The sequence below is a fragment of the Falco biarmicus genome, chromosome 4, assembly GCF_023638135.1.
Source record: "Falco biarmicus isolate bFalBia1 chromosome 4, bFalBia1.pri, whole genome shotgun sequence".
Taxonomy (NCBI): Eukaryota; Metazoa; Chordata; class Aves; order Falconiformes; family Falconidae; genus Falco; species Falco biarmicus.
The window spans coordinates 79,827,059-79,839,647 of NC_079291.1; the positions used below are offsets into that span (position 1 = coordinate 79,827,059).

Here is a 12,589-nt window from a genome sequence, read left to right on the forward strand (position 1 = left end):
AAGAAAAAAGAGATCAAGCAATTTTTAGAAAACTGTTGATTGAAATGCTTATTAATACGGAGAGAAGAACAAAACTCATATATATTTCAAACAAGAGAATGATCAAAGCTCCAGAAAACAAAGCAGATGCAAGAGAATTATTCACATCACTAAGAATAGTTTACTGGAGTGTATCCTAAAATTTGCCGATATCGTAACCTGTCTTGCTACCTGGCATTTTTGTGGGTAAGGAACTACCCGATATTAAATTATAGTGGCATTGTTACTGTTGAATTACCAAGAACTATAAAATAGTTCTGCTATGGCAGAACTACTATAGCTATGATGTAGAACTCTGACTGTAATTCTTTAGTTGATTTTGTACATTTTCAAAAAAGTCTTTTCCTGACCTAGTTAGGTTTATATCCAGACATAAGACATTTTATACACAGGAAAATGAGACAAGGTAAAAGGTTTGATCTTAAAAGTTTCTATGACACATCTCACCTGAAGATTTAACAGCTTTGTCCAGTAAGCACCTTGTACTCAGAATTAACAGTTTTATGCCTAGAACACTTGTAGGATCAGGTCCATGCAAAAGCAAGCCTATTTACAATACACACAGTATGTATGAAAATTTCAAGTTTTAAGGAGTATCTGTCACCACTTCAGAGACAGGCAGCCTTGAAGAATACACTAGAATTTCAATACTCTTTTGTACTATGTATCATTACCAAGTCATCCTACTAAAACAGGACTGGAAAGAACAGATTCTCCAGAGAATGCAGAATGACATATATTTCAAAGTTACAACAGAGTAAGCTATATATCCAATAATGTGAAACACTGAAGATGTATCTGGTTGATAATTAAGTTCTATCTGATTTCAGCATGAAGTTTATATAAAATATCCCAACTGATCACTTTTTTTCAAATCTTGCTTGCATCACAAAGTAATTTTTATCTTTGCTATTAACTTGGAGAATTTTAAAACCTAGTTCTGCTTCCATGAAGTCAACAGGAATTTTGTACTGAATTGGTGGGGGGAGGACTGTTCTCCACAACTTGTTCTTCTCTGCTATTAGAATTAGTGATCAGGCTGTCTAGCAAAAGTATTAGAAATGAAATACAGGAAGGAAGGAAAAAAATGATACTTACAATCTAAAACAGCAAAAGAAAGGAATATATTTTATAAAAAGGTGTAAAAACAACACAGATGACATGAAAGCAATCTGTGATCAATTATAAAATTAGAACTTTTCTCATGAACCAGATTCCCTTCTAATGTAAATTAACAGTTTGTTCAGTGTGCAAAAATATTCAAAGCCCACTATCAGTTCATCTGCATTCAGACTTATTTTAAAACCATCTTGTAATTGCACTTTATAGACACAGATTTCAAAATAAATCTCTTACCAAGATGCTTCTGGTTTATGTAATCATATCCTTTCCATGCACTAACTTACTAAACTTACGACAACGTCTAATTTAAAATATGAATTACAGAGGGGTGTTTTAAAGGTTTGTGATGTTTATGATTTGTAGGTGAGGTAAAACGCTTTATCACCAGTGCAGCTGTCAGAGCCAGACCTCAGCTCTCAGCAAAGCGGGCTGTACGGTGCTCCATCCCATGCCAGCCCGCCAGAGGAAAATGAAAAACCCCGATATTTTCCTGTTGGCTGACCCTTTCCTCCCACAGCTTCCCTTCTGAAAAAAATTGTGACACCAAAGGTTTAAAAAAAAAAAAAAAAAAAAAAAAAAAAAAAAAAAAAAAAAAAAAAAAAAAAAAAAAGAGGGGTGGTGCCTGGGAAAGAAGGAAGGTGAGGGGAAGGGGTGAGGGGTGAGGGGAAGGGGTGAGGGGAAGGGGTGAGGGGAAGGGGTGAGGGGAAGGGGTGAGGGGAAGGGGTGAGGGGAAGGGGTGAGGGGAAGGGGTGAGGGGAAGGGGTGAGGGGAAGGGGTGAGGGGAAGGGGTGAGGGGAAGGGGTGAGGGGAAGGGGTGAGGGGAAGGGGAAGGGGTGAGGGGAAGGGGAAGGGGTGAGGGGAAGGGGAAGGGGTGAGGGGAAGGAAGGGGTGAGGGGAAGGGGTGAGGCGTCTGTACCAGCACACTTCTGCTTACCTTCACAGACTGTGGAGGCTGCTGGCTCCTGTGGTATCCCGCTGAAGATCTTCAGCGAGGACTTCAGAGCCCCCACGGCTGCTCTGACTCCTAGGGCAGCAAGTAGGCACATGGTTTCTGTTACCGACACTGACAAACCCGGCACCCCCGTCCGTCCGCACTGCTCCCCCCGACCCCTGTGGCAGGGGGAGCGCCCAAGAGCAAGGAGCACACAGGAACCGGAGAACACGCAGCAACATGGCAAATCTCGGAGTCCTTTTCGGAGACCGCAACCCACCTCGTCCCCCTTCAGGACGCAGCCTCAGGCGAGCTCGGCCCTGGCCCTCCCGCCGCCTCCCGCTCTCCTCCCCCCTCCCCGCCGCATTTAGACCCCCCCAAAAAGTCAGCGGTTCCGCAGACATCTTGGGCTACCGCAGCCCCCAGGAGACGACCCCAACCGGCACGGAGCCCCTCAGCCCTGACGGCTCCCCTCAGCCCCTCCCGCCCTCCCGCCGGACCCCAGCGACACCGCCGCGGGCCAGGCTTCTCCCGCCCCCCGGCCGCCGCCAGCGCCCCCTGCCCGCCCCAGCGGCCCCGGGCAGCCCTCGGTGGAGTCGATTTAGGGGCTTCCGCGGTGCCAGGCCGCGCCATGCGGAGCCTGCCGGGGAGGGAGCACCGAAAAGGCGAGGCAGGCAGGCGGGAGGGGAGCTTCCCACTCCACCGCAGGGAGCAGCCGGGGAGCTGCCGCCCCTGGAGGGGAGGAGGCAGCGCGCCGGTGACCGGCGACCCTGTGGCGGCGGCGGGGGTGGCGCAGGGCCGGCCGGGCCTGCCTTCCCCCCCCGCCCCTCCGCGGGTCACATGAGAGGGGCGGGCGGCTGGGCCGAGGCGGCGGCTGCCGCTGGAGCTGAGGCAGGGCTAGGCGGACGGCGGCGGGGCAGAGCAGCGCGGCGGCGGAGCGCGGCAGTGGAGGGAAGGAGAAGCGGCCGCCAGGCGCCGAGCGAGCGGAGCGAGCGCCGGGCCTCTCTCAGCAGCCGCCGCCGCTGCGGAGCGCCCTGCCTGCGGCCCCAACATGGACGAAGAGGGCGGCGGGGGTGGCGGCGGTGAGTGGCGGGGGTGGCGCGGGCGGGAGACGCGGCCCCTCACCTGGCCGCCGCGGCCGTGAGGAGAGGCTTTCGCCCCGCTGTCGGGAGCGGGGGGGTCGCCCGCCGCCGCCGCGGCCGTGATATTTGTTGCCGCCTCCGCGCCCTTCGCTCGGCGAGAGCTGCCCACCGGTGCCGTGCCCGCGTCCTGCCCCCGTCCCGCCCGGGCGGAGCGGCCGGCGCAGGCAGCACCCAGCAGCGCTCCGGGAGCGGGGAGCGTGGCGGCGGGGGCTGGCCCTTGTGGCGGCGGCCACAATGGGGCTCTGTGCCCCGCGGCGGGGCCCGGCAGGGGTCAGGCGCGGCGGGGGCGGCGGGGCTGGGGCACAAAGCGGGCGGCGGGGCAGGGCAGGGGGTCCCCGTGCCCCCGCGGCAGCCCCGCGCTCCCTGCCGGCAGCCCCTCGCCCGCTGGCGGAGGGGACGGGGGGAAACAACAAAAAGGAAAAAAAAGTACGTGTCTCGCAGTGTGCGAGCGGTGAAAAGAATAATTAGGCTCTTCCAGGGCTCTGCGTGTGTGTCGTCTTAATGGAGGCTCGGTGATAATCACGGGGTGGTTCATCCAGTTTGAACGCGGGGAACTGTCTCGAAAGCCGGTCGCCGGATTCTACTTTTAGGAAATCGGGACTCGCATCTTGGGGGAGCTTTTATTTTTAATTTTTCCCTTTGGGAGACCGGCTGGCGCACCATCCTGGTTCGAGGCGCTGCGGGCTTGCGACACGCTCCCCTCCTTTTAATTTATCATGTGTTTTGCGAGTGCGTGTGTAAAGCTGCTCCTGCCTGAAATAACCAGTTCTTGTGTCTCATCAGCGATAATGGTGGCTGTGGTGGAGCTGAGCCTGCCTTGGGGCAGAGGGATTGAATGGCCTGCCCTATATTCTGTGTCCCTGCCAGCCTGTGGCGGTGGCGGTGGGACGGAATGGAGCGATGAGGGTAGATCTGAAATAAAACGCTATAAACAGGCTGTATTTGAATGCATTGGCTGATTTCTAAATAGGTAAAGTCAGGGCTAAACCTTCTATGATTAATAGTTGCACGGTGCTGGCTAATTCTAAATATAATTACCCAGAACTCGGAAATCAAGTGGGTGTGGTGTTTGTTGTGACAACTTGAAAAAAAAAAAAAAAAAGTGCTGTGATGAATCAGAAAAATAATTCTTCAAGCAGTTGCCTGGATGTGGCCATTTCTCAGGAGGCGTTTCTGCGCATTTTGTCAGTGGTAGACTTTTTAGTGATAGACTAACTCTTAAAAAAAAAAAATCTGAAAATGGAAGACAAAAAACAAGCCAGACCTGAAAAGTTATTATTCAAAACAGTTGAGCACTGTAATTGTTAAGAGCAGAGACCTGCTTCAGCTCAAAATACATTATTTTCACAGTATTATGGACTTGCATCTGGAATTAAGGGAAATGAGCACGCTTGTTGCTGTGTAATATAGTATTTAATCACATGCAAGATGTAAACTAAAAAGTGGACATATTGTGAACCAATCTTTCATAAGGTGTTAAGCATTTCGAAGTTGGATTTTCATGGTAGGAAAAATAACTCATGACCTCGGAAGGGGACATTCTATATTTAGTTAAAGGCTGGCTCTATAGGTGAAGTCAGATTTTTACCTAGCATGCAAGTGAAACAATTATTTATAACTTCATATCACGTTAATAAATATATTGCTTTTTTGGGGTCAAACTGTGGTATAGTTAATGTTCTGCCTTACTTGGCTTCATTGTAAAACAACTGTAGACTAATGAGACTGGAAATTTTTTTGCCATCGGTGTATTTGACATTTTACACTGGCTTCTTGTGAGCATGGCACTTTTCTTGAATAGATAGCCAGTCTGGCCTTTTCTTGTGGACTGCTGGCCATTTGGAGCACCAGAGTTAGTTAGGTCATTTCCAGTTAATGAATTGGTATGTTGAATTGAAACTAATGTTATTTAAACAATAGAAAGCATGTGAAAAGTGTAGATTTCACAGCCAATCTTAAAATCCTTATTGCTGCTGGGTAGCGAGACTTGTGGGGTACCAAGGGAGTCTAACCAGGGCAGTCTAGTGTTTTGAAGCTCTGCAGGACATTTGCAATGTCAAAAACCTGACGTTATGGAGTGGGAAACCCATAGAAATAAGCATATCGCTGTGCACAGGTACTTCAGGAAGTATGCAAAATTGGGGACTGCACAGAATCACCCTAATTAGAGACTTGAACTAGATAAGCATCTAAACATCTAGGACATTAAACTGTGATTCAGACGGTAAACTGCTATTCCCAGTTCAGTTCTGCCTGCTGCCCTGCTCTTCAGTTTAATTTGCATCCTGTGCTTCAGTTCCCTTATTTGTCAAATGGGGTCAGTTGTTTTACCACCTCTAATAAAAACTGCAAATGAAAACAGAGCTGTGTAAAGTTAGGATTTATTATTTTAGAAGCGTTTGATGGAAGAGAAATGTTAACAACGGGAATTGTTCTTAGTACCTCTTTCTCTTTTGTATGTGGAGCCCTTAAATAGGGGCATGGGTTTATATTATACAACCCACTTAGGCACAAGCCTCCCATTGATTTCAGCAGAGGCTCTGTGCATGGATTATTGATGCGATATGATCCGAGTCAGTTGGTGTTTGCCTCAGTCTTCTTTTGTGTTCTGATTAAAATATCTCTGTGGTTCACTTAATCCAGGAAATTTCTCCTCCTCCCTCTCCTCACTTGGGTAAAACCCGCGTCTTTTGTGGTTTGACTGAGGCTTTTCTTACAGGCTGTTGTTTAGGTGGTGGTGGTACCAGTGAACCGAGCTCCTCGTGTTGAATGGTGCTGTTGGCAGCTTGTGGTGTAGTTGCTTACTGCTAAACAGTAAGCAATCTTATGTATAAGGTCAAAACATATAAACAGTCTGTGCTGGAGGTGCAGAATAGTACTTCTCTTTGTTTTTCTAAATTGGAGTCTAGTCATACAGCAGCTTTGTAGTCCCCCAAATTCAACTCCGTGCCATTCCTCTTGGCAAGTGCTGAGTACTTACCAACTTCTGCGTGTATGTTTGTTTTAAGGTGTCTCTATGAAGGGGTCTAAACAGACATGCCAAAGGGTTAAAAACCTGCTTCTGCCTGACAAATAGACCAGATTATAGCACTAATTATGGTATTGAGGTTTCCCTACTGTTCCCTAAACTCTGTGCTTTATTTCTGAATTTTGAATCTTTTTTGGGGAAAGAGAGCAGTTCAGTTGCCAAGCTTTGTTAGTTGTTGGCTGTACTTGCAAGCAATGGTGCCAGGTAGCACGTTGATTCTGTTATGTAGACAGCCGACCGAGAGACCAGATCGTCTTGCAGAGGACTCAGAAGAATGGGTTTGCTGCCAAATCAGATATAGCAAGATTACTTCTGTTCTTCTGCAGGGCAAAGCAGTTACCCATTTATAGGTAAAAGCCGTTAAATGTAACACATACATACACTGCCCCCCCCCCCCCCTTTTTCTTAGAAAAAATGTTTTACAATTGATTAAATATATATATATCACTTCTAGACATAAGCAGCCTGATCTCTTCGGTTTTTTTCACATTGTAATATCTTTCAAAGGTTGACTATAAAGATGGAAGAGTCCATGTGGCCTCCTCATGGTTATAGACATTTGGTCTGCATTTAAGACTAGATCTGTGTGTTTTGTTTGTAATAAAAGAAACTCATAAAATAAGAAATGTATTTTAACACAGAAGAATGTTAAATATGTTTCACTCCTTACTCATCAAAGTGGATAACTTGTACTGGTAGTTTTGAAAAGTTGTCCCAAAAGTTCTTTGGAGGAGGGCTTGTAAGTTTAAATAGCATGCTAGTGAAACGTCAGGAATATAAAAACACACCTGAGTCTTCACTAACCACACAAATTGATTCTAGGGAGAGAAAAAGAGCAGATACAGAGAGAGAACACAAAAAACCTAAATGACATAAATATGACTTTTATCAGCCCGCAGAGCTTCACACTGAGTGTCTTTTTGCTAAATAAGTATTTCTTCATGGTAAACTAATTTCATACTTGTGCAGATTACCTATCAGTTCAGTAGTATCTTAATTTGTAGCTCAAAAATAATTTAATGTTATCACTAATAAAAAATTCTATCATAAAATATTAATAATTATGTTGTAAATATTAGTTATTTCTGGTGATATCAGAAAATGGGCTTGTTAATTGCAGTAGGACATTTAAGTTTTTTTCTTAACGCATTAACATTTTTCTTAATGTTCAGTATTTTTAGCTGTGACTTGCAAGAACACATGATTTATTTTTTTTTTGCTGTTGAAGTTTCCAGAGGTTGTTGGTTGCTAAACTTGATGTATCGTTATATAATGGTATTTGGTTACTTGCGCTCAGCAATGTAAGCCTGCCATGGATTTAGGGGAGCAGTATGCCTGTAGTGTAGCATCCGTGTGTATTGTTTCATCTAGGAAAGCAAGATGTAGCATTTACTTACAGGAAGGAGCGTACTTTTCAGAACAGTGCCTGGAAATCATAGCAGTAGCCATGTGGAAGTGGGCTCCCCACGTGCTACTTTTCCTAAATGGATATTGCAATCTTCTAGTATCGCAGGAGTTGTGAGAGCTTTTCCCAGTTGAGGGACGGCAGATAGTGAGGCAGCACACTGTTTTCCAAGATACATTCTGCAGTTCACGTTGAATTTCTCAATCCTATCATATTTATTGCCTTCTCTTCTTTCTTTATAGGATTTTTAACAGTTTTTTTAAGGGAAAATGAATGAAATAAGTCTTGGCTTTCCTCTGGTTTCTTCTGCTTGCCGCCTTTTTGTGCTGCCAGGGTCTCATTTCCTAGTACAACAGAAAGGTTTTAAAGGCTTTAAACTTTTTTAATTCTCCTGTAGCGCCATCTTAACCTGCTGCTATCTTTTACTCCCTCCCTTTCCCTCCCAACACAAACGTGCTTTAGTCTGTTGCTTTTTACACCCCATCTTTGGCCCCATTTACTTAATGGACTAGTGCCCCATCTCGTTTTCACGTGTAAAGTTGGATGAGCTGTTTGCAGTCACTGTCTGAAGAGTGTATCCTCCAGGTTCATCACAGGGCCTTACCACACTTGTTCTGACCCCTTGTCCACAGTACATTCCCTTCCTCCTCTTATCCTGCCAGCTGCCTCTAGTGCTGTTTACTATAGTTTTCTTTTTGAAATACTGCTCTCTTTTTGGCTTCTTTGACTGTTCTCTCCTCGTTCCCCTCCTGTTTTGTTAATTGCTTTTTCATTTGGAAGGTGATCTTTCTGCTTCCAACATTTTTGTGAATATTTACAGGACCCTGCACTTGGTTTAATGCTGTCTTCTCTACATCTTGTGTTTGGATAATCAAATTTGCAAATAAAAAAGGAGCTATCGTATTTAAACGGATGACTCACAGCATATACTGTGTGCTCTGGATCCAGTACCATCTGTTCCAGCTAAAATGGCTTGTTTGACATCTTAAGATTGCGTAATTGTCATCTTAAGCTTGATTAGTCTAAAACAGAGCTCTTAATACTGATTCCACCCGCTTCCTTTTTTTGATGTCAGTGAATGTGCACACTGGTGCCCTGAGTGGTTATTGACAAGTAAATAGTGAGATGTTATAATTTATTCTTTCTTAAAAAATAGTCTGTAGAAAAGTTGTAACAAAAATGGCAGTGAAAGCACAATGCAAAAATATTGGAACACTTTTGCAACCTTAAAGTTATGAAATAAATTACGTTTTCCTATGCAATATTAATTTTCCTGTTTGAACACACAAATAGATTTAATCTGGTTATGGGATCACACGTGACATGTTCTGTAGACTTCTGCATGTGTCTAGCCAGCATGTAGGATAGTGTTTTGTGATGATTGAGTGAATCTTACGTGATTTTTTTTTTTCCTCCTTTTTAAAGTAAAGCAATAGTTAATGTTGTCTGCTTCCTTTGAGTCCCTGTAGTTCATGAGTACTTAAAAAAAATGTAGGGAAGGATCACACTTATTTTAGTGGAGTTGACCATGTGCTTCATTCATAGAGGATAAAAATAAGTACTTAGCAGCTGGTTTATTAGAAAAACCTTTCAACTTCTAGAACTGTTAAGGCAGGAATTCCATGGAAGTGAGGAACACATATTTTACTTTTAAGATTTACAGAACCAAAGGGAAAACCGTGTGAGCAGACATAACACTGGTGTTTTGACTTCTTCACTGTGGATTCTTTTAAGGCAGTATGTTTTATAGGAAAGGTATGTGACTTAGGTAGTAGAAGTGTATTTATTTATGCCATTTGTATAACTTTAACATCTAGCAAATTGTTTTTAATTGCATATGACTTCCTTCTTTTAATTCCAACAGTTTCATGGGAAAACTAAGTATTGCAAATTTTTTGGACAGCAGTATTTCCTCTTAGTGGGATAGACACACAAAATCTACTAGAAAACCATGTGTTTTGTGGTCCTCTGAGATTTGCCTGAAGAAGGAAATGGTTTGACCTATTTGGTTGCTACGAAGTAAAAACATTCTTGTTCTTTTTTTTTTTTTTTTTGTGAACATCTGTGTCACATTTATTTCATTACTTTCTGAGGTTCTTTAAACCCATTATTTGGTAACAAAAAGTTTTATTTAAGGAAAATAAAGCGATGCATAGCTGCGTCCACAATTTCATTGAAGTTCTGATATCTGCTTTTATGTAGGTATGGTATAAGTGGGTAGGTTTTCCAATAAAAGTTGACATGTTAAAAGGCCAACACAAACATTATCTAGTATTTCGTAGGAAAAGTGTGCTGGACAAATTCAATAGGATCTCATGGAATTAACAGGAAATTTTGCATGCTGGAGGCTTGTGGAGTACTGAAAACATTTGATCTAATTTTTCAACAGGTTGGGCTTCTTGACATGGTTTTTCAAATTAGCCTTGTTTTCAGATGTTCTGTTTATTATAGAAAGGAGTAGTTATCCTATGCCATGTGTATGGAAGAACTGTGAAGCTGAAACTGTTTTGTAGCCACCCAGTGGAAATGGTACCAACAAGGATAGATTTTACTGCAAGAATATTAATGAATAGTTCTTCTGAATTCCGTAAGAAAATTCTTCAACAAGAATTGAAGATCAGTTCATTTGTGAAAGTTTAATCTGGATTCAAGCCTGGCTTTCACTGTCATGTCCAAGAGCTCAGTTGAATTTTGAGGAGCTGCTGCTGTTCTTTGCGGATGTGCATCCTTCATACAAAAGGAGGAACTGTTGATTTTTAGATGAAATGCCTTGAGTTTCTTAACAAACACACAAAAAAAGCTGTGTGAAAATGATGAAACACAAGTCTGCTGACTGTCAGGGTATGGAAGAGGCTGAACTGTAACTGTGGGAATTAATTTTAGTGGCTGTTCTACCCAGCTACTGGTTCTCACGCAGCTTCTAGGAGTATCTACTCCTCAGTCAAATTAGATTGAAATTGAATGCTGTGCTAGGGGTACTTTGGCAGGAGGAGTTGATGGGTAGGAAAAGAAACGTCCAGTATCTTGTGCTCACTCTCATTCTCACATACATGCACACACAAAAAAAGGCTGAAAAAATTGGCGTGTGCAAGTAAGGGGACTGCCTCTTACTGTTTTCTGTAAGAGGAGCTGTGAGATGTAATCATTTCATGAGTCACCTTTGCGTTTTTACACAACTGCCTCATTAATAGTGTAACTTCTAGCATGGAGATGTGTGGTTTGGTGTTGGGTTTTTGGTGTGGTGTGGTGGTTTTTTGTTTGGTGTGGTGTTTTTTTTTTTTTTTTTACTATCTGATTCATATTGCAAAATACCATTCAGGCTGTTTTCTTGTTCAATTCCAAGTATTCAGGAGTCTTATTTGCTGTTACGTTTTCACTTTCACATACTGTAGATATCACGTTCCTTCAGATCCTTGTTTAGCTCATAAGCAGTGTTGTCTGTAGGGTCAAATTCCAACATAAACCAGATCCTGTTGCCTTACTACAAGAGAAGGGGAATTGTCAAAAGGCACATTTGTAATTGCACTGGATATTATAACATAAGGAATTGTGGTCGCTCGAAGCAGTATTTCTTGTATTCAATAGTCAGACTCTAACTGCTTTTTTTTTTTTTTTTTTTTTCTTCCTTTGCTCATCTGAGTTTGGACTAATGAACTTCCTGCCTCGTCATTCTAATACATGGAGGAGGAATTTTCCCACCAGGGTGTGTACTCTGAGTACAACTTTGGCCACTTGCAAATGCGATTTTTGAATTCGTAAAGCTGCTGTGTGTTTTTGTTTCAGTATCTCACCAGTGGCTAGTTAGGGGACGTGAAGGAAAGTTTTCCCAGGAAGTTGAGGTTAAACCAAGTGGCTGTAAGAAGAGATGGTGACTTTGTTACGGAGAAACTCTGTTTGCTGGGAAGAACCTTGCAAGTTAAATGCATTCTCTAACCATGAAACTCCTAGCATATGCGGGATGGGGCTTGGTCCTGCATAGGGCCATTCTAAGTCCTTCTTGAGAAGACCAAATGAACTTGACACTTTTCTTGTACACACAGAGTGCTCATCTGTTTCTGATTGCCCACACAGGAGCTACTGTGTACAAACCGTGCAGGCTGATGATTCATTAGGTGAATATGTGTCTGTATATTGTTTTGTGGTTCTCCCTTTACTTTTTTCTTAATTTTGGTTCTATTTTTTTCAGTTTCTGGGTTTTTTATGTTTAACTGAAAGAGTTCTTCTTGGGACCCGCCCAAACTGAACGATATTTCAGGAGTATACCTTCAAGAGCCTCTGTCACGCTGAAGTAATCCTTGGTTTAGTCTCATATTTTGCAGCCCCAGTATATACTAATTGGGGAAAACTCATTTTGCATGAGGTATCTCCATCATGTAAACGCCTAAATGGGTAGTCCATGTTAGGGATGTATATGTTTATAATCTCAAAAGTAACTTTTTTATTTTGTAGACCTTTATTATTTAACTTGCTCTTCTTCAAGTCAATTTTGACCTACTGTACCACACTTCTAGTTACTAAAATGATCTTATTATGTGCTTGCAACACTTTTAAGCAGCATCCAGCATTCATCTGGGGACAGGGAGAATATCTCTGCTTGTTTTCTCACCATCTCTTGTAATTTGTGCTGCTATTCCTAAATTGCAGTTTGTATAGAAACTGTTGTTGAAGTGGAAGTTGAAACTGGTGCTAAAGTTATAGGCAAAGTTTAGAGAAACGGCTGTTACGTTTATGAAAACGTTTGCAGTCACAGAAGGGAGAGATTGAAAGATTTCAGGTATGTGACTAGTTTGTTCTTTGTGTAGATGTTGCTGATTCGGTAGGTAATCTCCGACTGGGTCTTAAGCCTGTCTTCTATGTATTACATGAGGTCAGCCTTTCTAGGCAGCTTGTGACATTTCAGTTTGCTTGTAGATGTTTTAGCA

The 12,589-nt window shown here is 43.2% G+C and overlaps 1 protein-coding gene across 1 annotated transcript in view; it reads left to right on the plus strand.

Annotated features, from left to right (window-relative positions):
- Positions 1-2,964: 2,964 nt before the first annotated feature.
- The window catches only part of CYTH3 (cytohesin 3), a 52,421-nt gene continuing 42,796 nt past the window's right edge, over positions 2,965-12,589 (plus strand). Inside the window, exon 1 of the mRNA XM_056334242.1 lies at positions 2,965-3,174. Coding sequence (XP_056190217.1) covers positions 3,144-3,174 — 31 coding nt within the window. The 5' untranslated portion in view covers positions 2,965-3,143. The remainder of the gene's footprint in view (positions 3,175-12,589) is intronic.